Raw genomic sequence first — 15,197 nt, 5'->3', positions numbered from 1 at the left:
AGAAAATTCCTAGCTACGCTAATGAAACTTGGTTAGGGGCTCATGGCAAAACGACGAATTATCTGATAAAATCAAAAATGGCGACCAAATCCAAGATGGCCGCCAAATTTTTTTTATGCATTTGAAAACCACGTTCTTTTTCACAAAACCATTTCATTTATTAGTTATTTCATTGCAAATTTAGGAAATATCACATAAAATATAGATTTCAACATTTGCTAAAAAATTTATCTCTTTTTGAAACTGTAGGGTCCCTTGGCGAACGAGAGTTAACTGTAAAGCAGGCAGGCATGGGCAAGAACCGAACCGAGCTTATAATGCCGTTATTATTACCTAAAATGACGCAACTAATAGCGAATTCATAAATTAACCTGGCTCAGGTCGATTAGCACTCAGTTTTAATCGAAGTGCTATCAAAGCGTTCATAAATTAACCGAGATTGCATCTCGGTTAAACTGACAGCATTCAGTTTGAAGCGCAAGTTAAAACTGTCTAGCATTACGGTTTACGGGTCGATCTGTCAAACTGCCCGTATCGTTCATAAATTTCGGGTTGGAGTTAGCACGAACCCAGGTTAATTTATATATAAGTTTGTCTCTCTGTACACTTCGTGCCCATGCAATGCATGAAAACAAACACGAAATGAAGGAAGCATTAAACTGGTGACGTTGAAATTGTAATATTTTCAGCACATTTCGCAACACATTTCCGAGTGTTAACTGACATGGGTATCCACCGTAGTGGAGCGCCTCATATTTGTTCCAATTGGCCGTCTGATCAAATGAAATAGAAAAGGGAATACGAAAAACTAACGCTAGCAAAAAGACAAGAGTTCACGCTGATCGTCCAACATATTTCCGGGGTACTTTTACGAAGCTAGCGTACGCGATACCGAGCGTTTCCGAAGCGTTAAAAACCGGTGCCTAAAATACAACACCAAAACCGGTCGCGGTTGCTTTGTTTTGAGCGTGCAGTGCACGGCAGCGGCGTTCCGATTCAAATAAACTTCGTAGATTTTTTTATAATGTGGTGCGCAATATGGTTCAGCTTTCAGATATGCCTACTGTAAGCATTCGGTGTGCGATTGTAAAGTATTCTTGCTTTGTTTATTAGATTTCCCAATCAATTGCACTGCATCGCGAGATGTATGATGTAGATGTAACGATTCGTGATGATTTCCCAAGTAACAATTTGGGTTTTATTACAGTCTTATGATGGCATTTAAGACCAAAATTGGTCATGAGAACCGCCATAAGAGTACAATAAAACTCACATTGTTTCTTGGGTTTCATTATAGTGCGTTGCAGTAGTTGTTCCCGTGGCTATGTGCTTAATGTTATCGATCAGCTAGGTCTCACGCTAATGTTTAAGTTCACATCGGGTTCCATTTTCGATCAAATTGAGATTTTTGCCAGGTTGCAAATTGTGTGCCAGTGTGTTTTTGGCACGATTTTCTTTTTATTTTTTATTTTATGCTTACTGTTTTTAAAATCCTGGTCGTTCCAAGATTTAGAGATAATTTTGACGATGCAGAACTTGTGGCGGAATTCATAGATTAGTGTTTATAACATTTTCATTAAGATTTAAATGGCAGAAAGAATATAAAAAGAACTGTTCGATTTTGGCAACATACAATTTTAAAACTTATTGCTTAAACTTAGTGGTGCATAAAGATTTAAATTTTTAGTTCGGATTTTCGACATTTTTTCTAATAAGGGGTTTTTATTTAAAGAGGAACATATTTTGTCCTTTAGAAACAATATCATAATATTGACCGAACATCATCACAGGGGAAATATTGCGACACATGTCCTTGACTATAGAAAAACCGCAAACAAAAACGAAGATAAGCTAATCTATTGTAATCCTCTAAATTATGCATCCACGATTTCAAACAAACAGGGCAGGATAAAAAAAACTCTTCAGCTAATCCAGCACTAAATCTCGCAACAGATGAGCCCTCAAAGCCACAAACGTCACACGCTGGTTAGCGCAAATAGTAGCAACGACGCGATGGCGGCGCCGTTACAACCGAGATGTGCATGCTCATCTGTTACCGAAACTCGATACCTGGCGCATGATGCAAAACCTACTGCACTCATCCTTGTTGCATGGGCACCGAACTAAACAAGTGCTAAACTAATTATTTTCCCTCTTCATAACAAATACCCTTAATAATTTGGCCCTCCACGGGTGGCGCTCACTCTCTGCCCTCTTCAACTGCTCTCAAGTATCATCGAGCAAACACTTGGGTTTGCAAACCATTTGCCGCAGAGAAAAGTACGGAACAAACGCTGTCTCCTATCCTATTCCACCCGACATGGCACCCACTCCGGTCGTACAGGATAACAGAATTTGTTTACTCTTTGTCCTAACAGCAGCAGCACCGCGAAACGCTACGGAATATCTTGCGTAATCAATAATAGTGAAACTTCAGTGCATATGTGGTTAGGATTCAGTTTCACTTTCCGTTTTTTGCTTCACCCCAGGTGCCCGTAGGCCACGGAGCAAGAAAATCCAACAGATGTTTGCCTCCGGCCAAATCACATATTAAATAGACACTCAGCGGGTAGCCGAGAGAGAGAGCGAACCAACCCGAAGGGATGCTACCGTTTTGCACAAGAGTAGGAAAACGACCAGAAGTTATTAATAAATAAAAACAGTATAAAAATAATAAAATATTTACAAAGGAGCCGTAATTGAGTTGATATGTATAACAGGTTCTTGCAGTGCCGGCAAACTGGTGCATTTTTGGCACGCCGAAGGGTTCCAGTCCAGGAAGTATCGGTGTCCTCGTGGCGGCAATAGTGGCAGGGGTTACTCCTGGGTAGCGACCGGCAGAAGACGAGTGCTATCAATCATTAGCGCCGTCAATCGAAGGCGGAGGGTTGAACCTACCGGAAAGTGGGCTTTCTGTTTATGCTCGGTTGTAATCAGCCAGCACTTGTTCCATCAGCGTGAGGCTGGACTAGTTTGCGACTGAATGGTGGTAAATCTGTTATGATTTTGTTATTTTTTGCGCTAAAAATAGAGACGCCTTTGAATGTTCTAGGAAAAAAGTGCTAGGTAGTCAATATAGTGCTGTCATCCTATAACCAAAAGTCAATGACAGGAGAAAAAATAACAAACCTTTTAGTTACCTTCTTTGTTATACCGGTAAGTGTTCCGACAAACGATCCATTTGTTTACCCCTTAATTGTCAAACTAAAACCCCAGTGGGTGCAATATGGTTCGTTTAAGCGAAGCGCCTGCTTTGATCGCATCCCTCCAGTTGGGAGCACACCAATAGTGCTGTAAAACTCAACAAAACTTCAGCGATATAGTAACAAAACGGGATTTGATCCACTGAGCTGCCACAATACAGCACTATACACACTGCAATGTATGCGATGACATTTTTTACAATACCCACGAGAGCAAGAGCATCGTTTCTTATGTGATTACCGGTACTCGGTTAGCTCGTAAAGTTTAACCACCACGTTTTCTGCTCGTTTGTTTACATTTCTTTTCTTCGTCTCACTTTCCGTTTCAGATTTTTCCTCAAATTTTTCCTCAAGTGCAACCAGAACTGTTTGAAAAATGCAGGCAATCCGCGAGACATGCGACGATTTCAAGTGAGTATTAATCGCCATCTTGTAACCCCCGTCCTCACCTTGTTTGTTCACCGTTATGAATCTGCTCAAACAAACATCCAGTCAAAGCGAAAGAGAAAAATTACCCCCACTTAGTGGTCCGTAATTTGTAAAATTACTGCCTCACACTCCTTTCATCTCCTTCGGCCACTTGAGGCATCCGATGTCGAACGATGGAACCGAAAGACGGGCAACATAAATTAAAACAAGCAGCACGAGTTGGAAAATGCACAGTTAACTGTTTTTCACGGGGAAAGAGTAATAAATTTTCTCGAACACGGAAAGATCAGCCCAGAATAGAGTGAACTGAACCCGTTGAGTTTGTCAACGAGCTAAATTTAGCTGATGTGCGGAAAAGAATTAGAGCCGTCACCGCCTACTTTGTACCCGTGCCGGCTCTTCAAACCGGGTCCAGCTAATAACGATGGCCATAAATTCCACCATCTTTGCTCCAGCACAAGCCTTCTTCTTTACCGGTTCCTTCTTCACGGTCGGTTGGTTTACATGTCGACCATAAATTAAAAGCTTGTTTCTCCCACTCTATCGTTAAACTCCGGTTAAACTCAACCGATCAAGGCAAGAGGTGCAACGGAGACCACAAACCATTTGCGGTCTTTAAATGTTCTCCATCGCTTCCACCGTACCGTGGCGTGCACTGCTGCAACGCAGTCTCTCTTTCCCGCTCGTCGATTCAATTAATTATATTTCTTTTCTTTTTCGCTTTCATTCTTCCACCCACCCCGCACATCCTACATCCTACGCGTCGCTTCCATCCTTCTTCCGCATATATTGCAGGTAGTGATAGCGACCCAGGTCGCCGTGGACGGACCGCTGCTAGCGATCTCCGACAACATGTTCGTGCACAACAACAGCAAACACGGGCGCCGGGCGAAACGGCTCGACCCCGAAGGTACGGGAAGTTCTCCGTTGGCAATTTCGGGCCATCCGCTGGCCCCGGACAGTACGTACGACGGTCGGTTTCAAAATTCTTTTTCCATCAGCAAGTATCCTAGCGAGAGAGAGTGTGCTTTTTGTCTAGTTAGACGATTGGTTTCTTTTCTTCTGTTCGATTGGCCCAGAAACGAAGACAGACTTCCGAGCGGAAACGGCGACGAAGTGCGGCACTATGACGGTCCGCCGGCATGGCACAAGGCTGCGCGGGGAACCTTTTCCGCTCGGAACGTGAATACCTTTCAGCTATCGTCGTTCGTACTGGGGAAAATCCCAGCAGACACACCGAGCTACACCCCGAGAACCGCGTTTGGCGGGCTCATTATAAACGATGCAAAATCTAACGGTTCGGTAAACTGTCGAATTACTACCCCCTATACTAAGGCGTTCGACAAACGGTTCTGGCGGAGTGAAGCGATTGAAATAAATCAAACCTATAAGTGCATGTAGTTTTACGGATTTATCGCATCTGCTGGAGGAATTCAGTGAAGCGATTGCGAATTTATTCATTTCTAACGAAACTTGATAGAGCGAATATGCGATGCGAAAAAACTTCGAAAGTTGATAGAGCGAAAATTCACAGAAAAACTTTCCGTGAATTTTGACAGTCACATATTGAAGAAGAATGCCAACTTATTTAAATGTATCCACACCTTACAAGGTATTCTTTGTCAATCCCAAGAAACAGTGTTTTGGGGCAAACAACTCCCATTTTTATGTAAAACCATGAACAAATCTAGATAGAATTAACAAAAGGGCGAATGCCGCAAATGTAAACAAAACGGGTGAGAGTTATTTTTTGCTGGACCAGCATAGGAAAATCAACCCTCACTCGGTTTGTTTACGCTTGCGACATTCGCCCTTTTGTTAATTCTATCTTCAAATGTCGACTAACATTGGAAAAGGGCGGATAAGCCAACTGTCAAACAGAACGGGTGAGAGTTATTTTTTGCTGGAGCAGCATAGGAAAATGAACTCTCACTCGTTCTGTTTCACGGTTGGCTTATCCGCCCCTTTCAAATGTTGGTCGACAAATTTACTTTTTCTTGAAACAGTGATTCTCTAGGCAATGTAAATAAACTTCTACGATATTGCAGAAAACGTGTATGTATACAGTATATAATAATTTTTTTCTTATCAGGGTTGCCAGCTATTGAGTGTTTCGTCTGTTTGGTAACGCTTACGGTGCTATTACTTCAAAAAGGCGCAAAATATGCGCATTGTAAAATGTTCTGGCCAAAACGGCACGGAACAATCGTTTTGCTTGAAGAAAAGCAGCCGACATTTTTGCAGACACTCGGTCACATGAACTTCCTGGTTGACGTGAACGTGACGATTCTGGTGGCAATTAAAATATTGCTTTTCATGTCAAAGGTACAGATAGCTTGCCATATTAGCGAACTTCTACAGTTTATGACTTGAAAATGACTGAAAGTCTACCTTCACATAGGGGCTTCGTCGTCCATCACTGCGGACGTTACAACTTTCGGCATTGTGTTTTGACCTTCTTGTTTCGTTTAACGTCGCGATTTGGAGTCACTACCTTCTCTTAAGTGTCCAGCTTTTTTTTTTGATTCGATGCACAGTTGTAGACTCCCAGCTTGTTTGCGACAACTTGGACGGAAAGGTTCAGTTTCCGTCTAAAAGCGCTGACCACTCTTTTTGTCGGCTCTGCGGCTTGCGGATTTTAACAGTTAGTGATAGTTGATTTAGCCACTTTAGCTGACTCAAAATGCGAATAGTTAGGATTTTCACAATGCGCGAGCAAAATTTTGATGGGTAATCTTGCTTGGACCACATTAATTTTGACCAAATTTTGATTGTATCACCCGTTACGTTGCACCAGCTTCAAGCAGAACTCTATGATGCATCGTTTTTATTCATAATTCAAAGTGTGCAACAAAACACACCTGCTTGTATCAGTCCGAACTATTAGACGACGATGTACTATTGAAGTCAGATCTTGGATTGTCTTCCACGAAGCCATCTTGGACATAATTCAAGCACCGAGGAACCGATGTGACAACCCACATATTTATGTCTTATGACCGAAATTTTAAATCTAAATATACTGAACACACAACGTATCGCTGTTTACGCTACCGATACAAAAAATACACTAGAAGTAAATAGTAATTGAACACAGATAGTGGTCCAAATTACTTAATAGGACACCACACGAACCGTTCCTTTTCAAAAGATGGCGCTTTTCTAGTGGTAGTAAAATCAAAATTTCTCACTTATCTATGTTTACCTACCTGAAAAACAATCACTAATTACATTTTATTTGTGGTACAGGTACTCTGTTATGATTAATTTTATGCCCAATTTTGATAAAAAAAAAACAAACTTTTCCTATACCTCTCCATAGCATCATACTACCATTCTTCCGTGAGCCCGGCAAAGTGATTTTGACACGGTACGACAGCCGGGAACTGAATATATATCAATTCGAAGAAATTAAATTTCGCAACATGAACGCGATAAATAAAAACAATGTTTACCAACTATTTATTGGCTCAGGTGTCAAACGTTATATTGCGATTAGCGATAAACAGAAAAGAAACTGAGATGCATGAGAGAGTAATGTTACTGCGCTGAGTAAATTTGTTGTCCCGCAATATTGGGCTGTTTCCAATATGTACAATATGCGTTCAAAAGTAATGACATCTGTTGTATTCAACAGGGAAACATTGATAGTTTCAAGCATACTCTCACGCATGGCTCCTGATGAAACACTAGCGCCAACTTCTGTTATTTATTGTCAGAAACTAGAGGCAGTGTCTCCTTATCTTGGGGAAGAATAAATTAATTAGCTGTAAGTGGAATATTCGAAGTTGAATTTTGATATATAATTTAGAGTTAATTCGCGCTTGTAGGTCTAGTTCAAATTGAACTGCAAATTGGACTTTAAATTATTTTGAAATCAGACAACTTTGGAACAATTTTGACTGGAAGTTTTACTTGGAATTGAACACGAAATTCAACTTAAAACAAAATTTGGAGATTTTAATTAAGGTTAGAATTGTAATTGAATTGGAATTGAATTAGACATGATATTAGATTTAGAATTAGCTCGAAATTGAAATTAACATTGGAAGCAAAATTGGACCTGAAATTCGACGTAAATTGGAGTTAATTTGGGCCTAAGATTAGACTTGAAAATACATTAGAAATTAAACTTGAAATTGGAATTCAAATTGTACCACAAATTGGACTTGAAATCAGAGTTTAAATTTGACTTACAATCGAACTTAAAATTGGAACTAAATTAGCTTTAAAATTAGGCACAAAACCGGAAATACAATTGAAATAAAAATTAAGTCTGACATTGGACGTTAACATAGACTTCAAACAGGACATGAAATTGAACACTAATTGTAAGTTTTACTTGAAGATAGAATTTAGATATCTCGTTTATTGTCACGTTTATGTGACCTCTTTTCTATTCATTTTTTTCTCTTTTTCTTTACCGTTTTCTTGGTTTTCACTCTCACTTTTCGTCTTTTCCCTTTCGTTTTTCCACTTTTTTTGTCGTTTTCCCTTTTTCTGTCCCGTGTTTTCTTCGTTTCCTATCTTATTTTTTCTTCTTTTCAAACCTGTTTTGTCTGTTGTTTTGCACTCGTGTTTTGTTTTTTTCTTACCCGTTTACTGTCTTTTCTAGTCCCTTTTTTCTTTTTTCGGTTCCATTTTCTAACTTCGGTTCCGGTTTTTCGGTTCCTTTTTCTAACTCTTTCCATTTCCTTTCCTTCTCGGTTTTCGTCTTTGTCTGCTTTATTCCTTTTATTCCTTTTGATGCCTTGTTTTATCTTTTTTCCTGTCGCGTTCATTCTGTTTTTGGGCCTCTTTTTACCTTTTATCTCCTTCATTTCTCGTTCTTCGCCTTTTTCTCTTCCGTTTTTCTTTTTTGTTTGATCCATTTTCCGAATTTTTCTTTTCTTTTTTTCTGTCCCGTTTTCCCTGTTTTTATGCTAACTTCTCCTTTCCCGTTTTTCTCTATCCTCGGGTTTCTCTATCGGTATTCTATTTTCACTCTCGCTATACTCTTTTTCCTTTTTAATTTCTTTTGTTTTTTCTTACGTTTCCCTTTCTTTCCCTTTTCTCATCTGTCATGTTTTTTTCTTCCGTTCTTTTTTTCACCCCGGTTTTTTCCTCTTTTCGTCCGATTTCTTTTTCGTTGCGTTTCCTCTTCTTGTATCTTTTTCTTTTTCTATATTTTACTAGAAATCACGGTTGAACATGAAGTTATACTCAATTTACTCAATTATACTCAATTGCGGCACACCAGTCAACAAACGTTTTCAGGTATTCCTGTAGGTCCACACAATTGCTTTTGCACGTGATGACTTTAAAGATTTTCGTATCGTCAGTATAAAACAGTCGACAGCCAAGTGGTAGCAAAAGGGAAACGTCATTATTAAAAATGGAGAAAAGAATTGGGCCTATGTTGCTGCTTTGCGGAACTTCAAAACGATTGAAAAAGCAGTAGGAGACAATAGATCCCACTTAGATTATTAACAGAACTAGACATGCCAGTCTTTGATTCGAATCTAGGCTTAAAATTGCACTTGAGATCGATGTTGAAATTGGTCATGAAATTAGACTGGAATTTGGACTTGGAATTAAACTTGAAATTATTATTTATGAACTGGAAGCTCGAACTATTGTTACGCAATTAATTTAATTATCGTAAAAATAGCAGCCAATTAACGTGAAAACTGGGGAATTCTGGGTTGCAGAAATTATTTTGTTTTACATTTAATTTTATAGCGAAGGTGGGACACGTACGCCATATTCATCCTCCATTCCCAAGTAACATTTTTGTTGTACAGTGGACCCCCGTTCTTTTGAACGACTCCTCATGCAAACTAACGAGGTTAGTTTTTAATTTGAACAACTGGTAACCCCAAATATGCTGGAACTTGTGTGAACTGGCTGCCTTGCTCTTTGTTATTGTTTTGGGGGTTTGATTCAGTTGGCAGTTGCAAGCAGCGAATATTCATTCTCCGATCGGATTTCTACCATAATCGTTGGGAAAACGCAATGTGAAACAGATTAAACACGCTAGATCAGCACAAACAAATCGTGTTTATGTGCATTGTCTGCATAAGCAAATGATGTCATATTGAGTATGACGTTTGAACCATTTTTAATTTGCACGTCGTGCAAACCAACAAGGTTCAAATTAAAAAGTGTTCAGATTAAAAACGGTCAAACGAACGGGGGTCCACGGTATAATAGCTTATCAAGCTCTTGTTCCACAGGAATTAGCAGTACAATAGTTGAATAAGCTATTCTACAAAAATGTTTGTTGGGCTGTCCGACAGCAATGGCTTAACACTGTTATTCACCATTTGCGGATCATCATATTTATGTAATCAACAGCATGATGATCTCCTCACTTCCAGATAATCAGATACACAGCTGATTTTCACTTTTCACAAGTTTTACAATATTCCTGTAGGACAGTCCCTCGGAACAGAACTTCAAAATAATAAAAAATCGAGTATCTTGATCGATGCATTGCCATTTCGAGAAATTAAACCGTTTCGGCACAAAATCATCGAATTTGGGTTTAATGTTTAAGTTTTCGCGTGGCATAAATTTGTCCATGTTAAAAATCAAACATTTCTTAGTTATATGACTATTTCGAGTAGGACATTTCTTCCAATTCCAATATTTTTATAAATTTTCTGGAACTTCTGTTTGCCTTTTTTTTTAGTTTTCAAGTTGTCTATTATACTGGAATGGATTTTTGTGTTTCTTGCTTGATACTTTCTTCAAAAGTATTTCTATAAAATAATGCTGCAAAATTTTATAGAAGATGTCCGCTCCGCAGCAGTTGACATTTTCTTCGGTTTAAGACTCTTGCTTAGTCATTATGTTTTGCAGTTCATACATAAATAACGAATATCTTCCCAATAACCATTTTTGTTGCATAATAGCTTATCAAGTGTTTGTTTACTAGACATTAGATGTATAATGGTTGAATAAACTGCTCTTCAAATAACATGTTTGTTTTGTTCAAACTGTGTTGAAATGTTTTTGTTTTCTATAGCGAACATAATGATTGAATCGCAAAGAATTCTTCATAAAATTGTATTGATTCTTAATGTTTAATCTCAAATTAGCTGTATAATGAAAAGTGAACTGTTATTTTTGATTTTCCCTAATGAGTGAATTGGAGTGCGGAATGAAATCACGTTAAACGAAATCTCCATAGATAATTTCTTCGAAATTTCTTCTAAAACAGGAAGAAGTTGAGGTACACTTTGCTCAACAATTTGAAAATAGCCTTCATCATTGATTTTATGGCATGATCAGGAGGAAAAAACACTTCGACATATACAAATTTCAAGATCAAATCTACTTTGTTCAAAGCAAAAGTCGTTCATTAACCGCATTATGGCTTCAAACTTGCGAGTGCATGGTTTCTTAAAACAACTCGTAAAAAATTTCTTACGAGTGTGTTGGTTGATGTCACTAAGAAGTTGTAAATTGGTTTTTTTTATTAAAACCATGATCTATTGCATGTTTAAATAAAAGTGTTTTTCAAAATTTTATACTTGGTTAAACCATACCATATGGACTAAAACAAATAGGGCATATCTCCCCGGAAGTGAAACAAACTACGGTCATTGTTCGATTCGAATCTTCATCCCGGCACAAGTACCTAAGGGTATACATGGTACAAGTAGGCTAGCAATCCATTCTGAATTTAAACACCGCTTCGGTAACATTTCCGGACATTCCAAGTGCCACCGCCATAGACTGTTGCTCACTTCTAAAATGGAGCAGCTCTAGCAGCTACAGCGCGCCATGTAGAAGGATATGAACACAATTTCACCGGCGGCACACGGTCATCGTCGTCGTTCGCCGGAACGGAAACACGGTGTCGTGCACAAGCTCAATTAAATTTTCATCCCGACAATGAAATGTCGTGCTGCATGTATGCATGACTATCTAACCGAGTGCTCGATTAGTTTTCACGGCAGCCAGCACCTGCCGAAGGACGAGGGCGCCATATGGTTCTGTGCTCTTTAGCTCTATCAACACGTGGTTGAATTTTTAATTCGAATGGCTTCAACTGGAGCCGTTGTGTGTGCACAGTTATTTTTATTTCACCATCTATCGCTCGCTGCCGATGATACACACATACGTGAATCTTTAAGGCTAACGTCGATTGCCCCCGGAACCGCAGAAATTAAGTCTCCGTTAATAGAGACACAAATTGAGTATGCTCGGTGAGTCTGCTGGTTGTAGCTATGATTCCTGTAATCGGATTATGTCAACCATGAGGAAAAAATCCAACCAAAAGAGGAGAGAAAATAAATCCTTGTTCTTTTTTTTTCTACCGCTCATTGCCGTTCGTGATTCTGCTATCGATACACACAACAACCAACAACAGGCATCTATCCACCGCTGCCAATGGCAACCCCCTGCATCAAAGCGATATCACCCAGTGAAGGATGGACGACCGGCGGAGCGCAGGTAATCATCGTGGGCGATAACTTCTTCGACGGGCTACAGGTGGTTTTCGGCACGATGCTCGTGTGGAGTGAGGTAAGTTTGCACTTTTTCAACCAGTAAGACAGATAAATCTCCTAATACCACCAATTTTTTCAATTGGCAGTTGATAACCTCGCACGCCATTCGAGTACAAACTCCTCCGCGACACATACCGGGCGTGGTAGAAGTTACGCTGTCTTACAAGAGCAAGCAGTTCTGTAAGGGATCACCGGGCCGGTTTGTCTATGTCTGTAAGTGCACCAGCAACCCACCTGATACCGACAAGAATCGCGTCTGTATTGATTTTAGCTTTTCATTTTGCAGCGTTGAGCGAACCTACCATCGACTACGGTTTCCAGCGATTACAAAAACTAATTCCTCGGCATCCCGGGGATCCAGACAAACTCCCCAAAGAGATTATCCTGAAACGGGCGGCAGACCTGGCAGAAGCTCTGTACTCAATGCCACGTTCACCGAATGGCTCCTCTGGGTTCAACTCGTACACTGGCCAGCTGGCGGTTAGTGTTCAAGATGGCACCGGACAGTGGGCTGAAGGTAACTGCAACTTTACCCTAGATTCTTGCACAGATTTACTAACCGGGCTAGTTTTCCTCTCTACATCGCTACGTTCTCACAGCTGATGAATACACCCGAGCCCAAAGCAGCAGCGTTAGTCCCCGAGGAGGCTACTGCAGCAGTGCCTCCACACCGCATTCTTCCGGAGGTGGCTCGTACGGAAGCAGTAACGGATACGCCACTGCATCCAACATGAGCGGGCTTACCTCTTCCCCTGCTAGTGTCTTCAATTCACCATCGAGTAAGTTAAAGCTCATCTACTGTTTGTTTATATAGTCTTGTATAATCGATTAACACATGCAATACTAACACTAAAGATTGGGATCCTCCTTCCACAATAACAAATTGGTAAATAAAAATTTTATCAAACCGCTACAGAACGATGAGACGAGTTCCAAGTTTTGGCCCCACCCGACGCTTTGTGCAACCTGCGCTCGACAAAATCGATGAACACGCTGTCGTTAGTACTGCATGTGACCGTCGATGTTTTGTTCTTTGTGTTTCTGTTTGGGGGTGCATTGAAACGTTACAACAATAATGATGTACAAATTGTAAAGTAAATTGTCATTCTCTCTTACCGTCTTACGCGTCTCACCCGTGGTGGCCGTGACCGATACTACATCCTGCGTCTCCACTGTCTGCTGCAGTCACTTCGACACCGAATCTCTGGCACTCGCAGCTTGTACCGTCGCATAGCTACTCGGCCGCCGGTGCACATCAGTTTTGGCACGCTTCGTCATCGTCTGTAGCGACTGCGGTTTAGGAACCATCTTTATTGTTAGTATAGGGGAAACTTTACTCTATTTTGATGAAACGCTGTGTACGGAAAGTTTCGCTATGTAGTAAGAAGAAAGCTACTGTTATACCTAGATCTGCTTTGCTATGCTATGCTAAATAGAGTGGCTGACTGTACTCTACTCTACTCTACTCTACTCTACTCTACTCTACTCTACTCTACTCTACTCTACTCTACTCTACTCTACTCTACTCTACTCTACTCTACTCTACTCTACTCTACTCTACTCTACTCTACTCTACTCTACTCTACTCTACTCTACTCTACTCTACTCTACTCTACTCTACTCTACTCTACTCTACTCTACTCTACTCTACTCTACTCTACTCTACTCTACTCTACTCTACTCTACTCTACTCTACTCTACTCTACTCTACTCTACTCTACTCTACTCTACTCTACTCTACTCTACTCTACTCTACTCTACTCTACTCTACTCTACTCAACTCTACTCTACTCTACTCTACTCTACTCTACTCTACTCTACTCTACTCTACTCTACTCTACTCTACTCTACTCTACTCTACTCTACTCTACTCTACTCTACTCTACTCTACTCTACTCTACTCTACTCTACTCTACTCTACTCTACTCTACTCTACTCTACTCTACTCTACTCTACTCTACTCTACTCTACTCTACTCTACTCTACTCTACTCTACTCTACTCTACTCTACTCTACTCTACTCTACTCTACTCTACTCTACTCTACTCTACTCTACTCTACTCTACTCTACTCTACTCTACTCTACTCTACTCTACTCTACTCTACTCTACTCTACTCTACTCTACTCTACTCTACTCTACTCTACTCTACTCTACTCTACTCTACTCTACTCTACTCTACTCTACTCTACTCTACTCTACTCTACTCTACTCTACTCTACTCTACTCTACTCTACTCTACTCTACTCTACTCTACTCTACTCTACTCTACTCTACTCTACTCTACTCTACTCTACTCTACTCTACTCTACTCTACTCTACTCTACTCTACTCTACTCTACTCTACTCTACTCTACTCTACTCTACTCTACTCTACTCTACTCTACTCTACTCTACTCTACTCTACTCTACTCTACTCTACTCTACTCTACTCTACTCTACTCTACTCTACTCTACTCTACTCTACTCTACTCTACTCTACTCTACTCTACTCTACTCTACTCTACTCTACTCTACTCTACTCTACTCTACTCTACTCTACTCTACTCTACTCTACTCTACTCTACTCTACTCTACTCTACTCTACTCTACTCTACTCTACTCTACTCTACTCTACTCTACTCTACTCTACTCTACTCTACTCTACTCTACTCTACTCTACTCTACTCTACTCTACTCTACTCTACTCTACTCTACTCTACTCTACTCTACTCTACTCTACTCTACTCTACTCTACTCTACTTCGATCCCGTTTACGATTACCGTTTGATTTTAATATTAAGGGGGCATAGTACTTTTTACACCATATTTTTTGCCTTATTTCAAATATTTTTTCTCGATAGCGCGAAAAGCGAATCGATTCGAGTTTTTTGCAATCTAAACATTGTACTTTATACTAGTATTTACAATTTTGTGTGCATATGTGAACCTCTTCTCCTCTCCCCTACGGCTCCTTGAACATGATCACCCAGGTAACCAATAAGCATTAAAATAAGCAGTAAATCAGTCGTTTATTAGCATCCCTGGCGTTTTATACTGCAGGTTGTTGTTTATCAGCTTTTTGACTG

General features: G+C 40.0%; 1 protein-coding gene across 1 annotated transcript in view; it reads left to right on the top strand.

The window, feature by feature from the left end:
* Nucleotides 1-15,197, top strand: part of LOC128735092 (transcription factor collier) — a 120,366-nt gene that overhangs the window by 101,733 nt on the left and 3,436 nt on the right. The window contains exons 7-12 of the mRNA XM_053829576.1: nt 3,533-3,614; nt 4,428-4,605; nt 11,992-12,146; nt 12,217-12,343; nt 12,417-12,647; nt 12,730-12,909. Of these exons, the coding sequence (XP_053685551.1) occupies nt 3,533-3,614; nt 4,428-4,605; nt 11,992-12,146; nt 12,217-12,343; nt 12,417-12,647; nt 12,730-12,909 (953 nt within the window). The remainder of the gene's footprint in view (nt 1-3,532; nt 3,615-4,427; nt 4,606-11,991; nt 12,147-12,216; nt 12,344-12,416; nt 12,648-12,729; nt 12,910-15,197) is intronic.

The sequence above is a fragment of the Sabethes cyaneus genome, chromosome 2, assembly GCF_943734655.1.
Source record: "Sabethes cyaneus chromosome 2, idSabCyanKW18_F2, whole genome shotgun sequence".
In the NCBI taxonomy this organism is placed as follows: domain Eukaryota; kingdom Metazoa; phylum Arthropoda; class Insecta; order Diptera; family Culicidae; genus Sabethes; species Sabethes cyaneus.
Note: the sequence above shows the minus strand (reverse complement) of the source record. Positions and strands in the feature narration are given on the sequence as shown.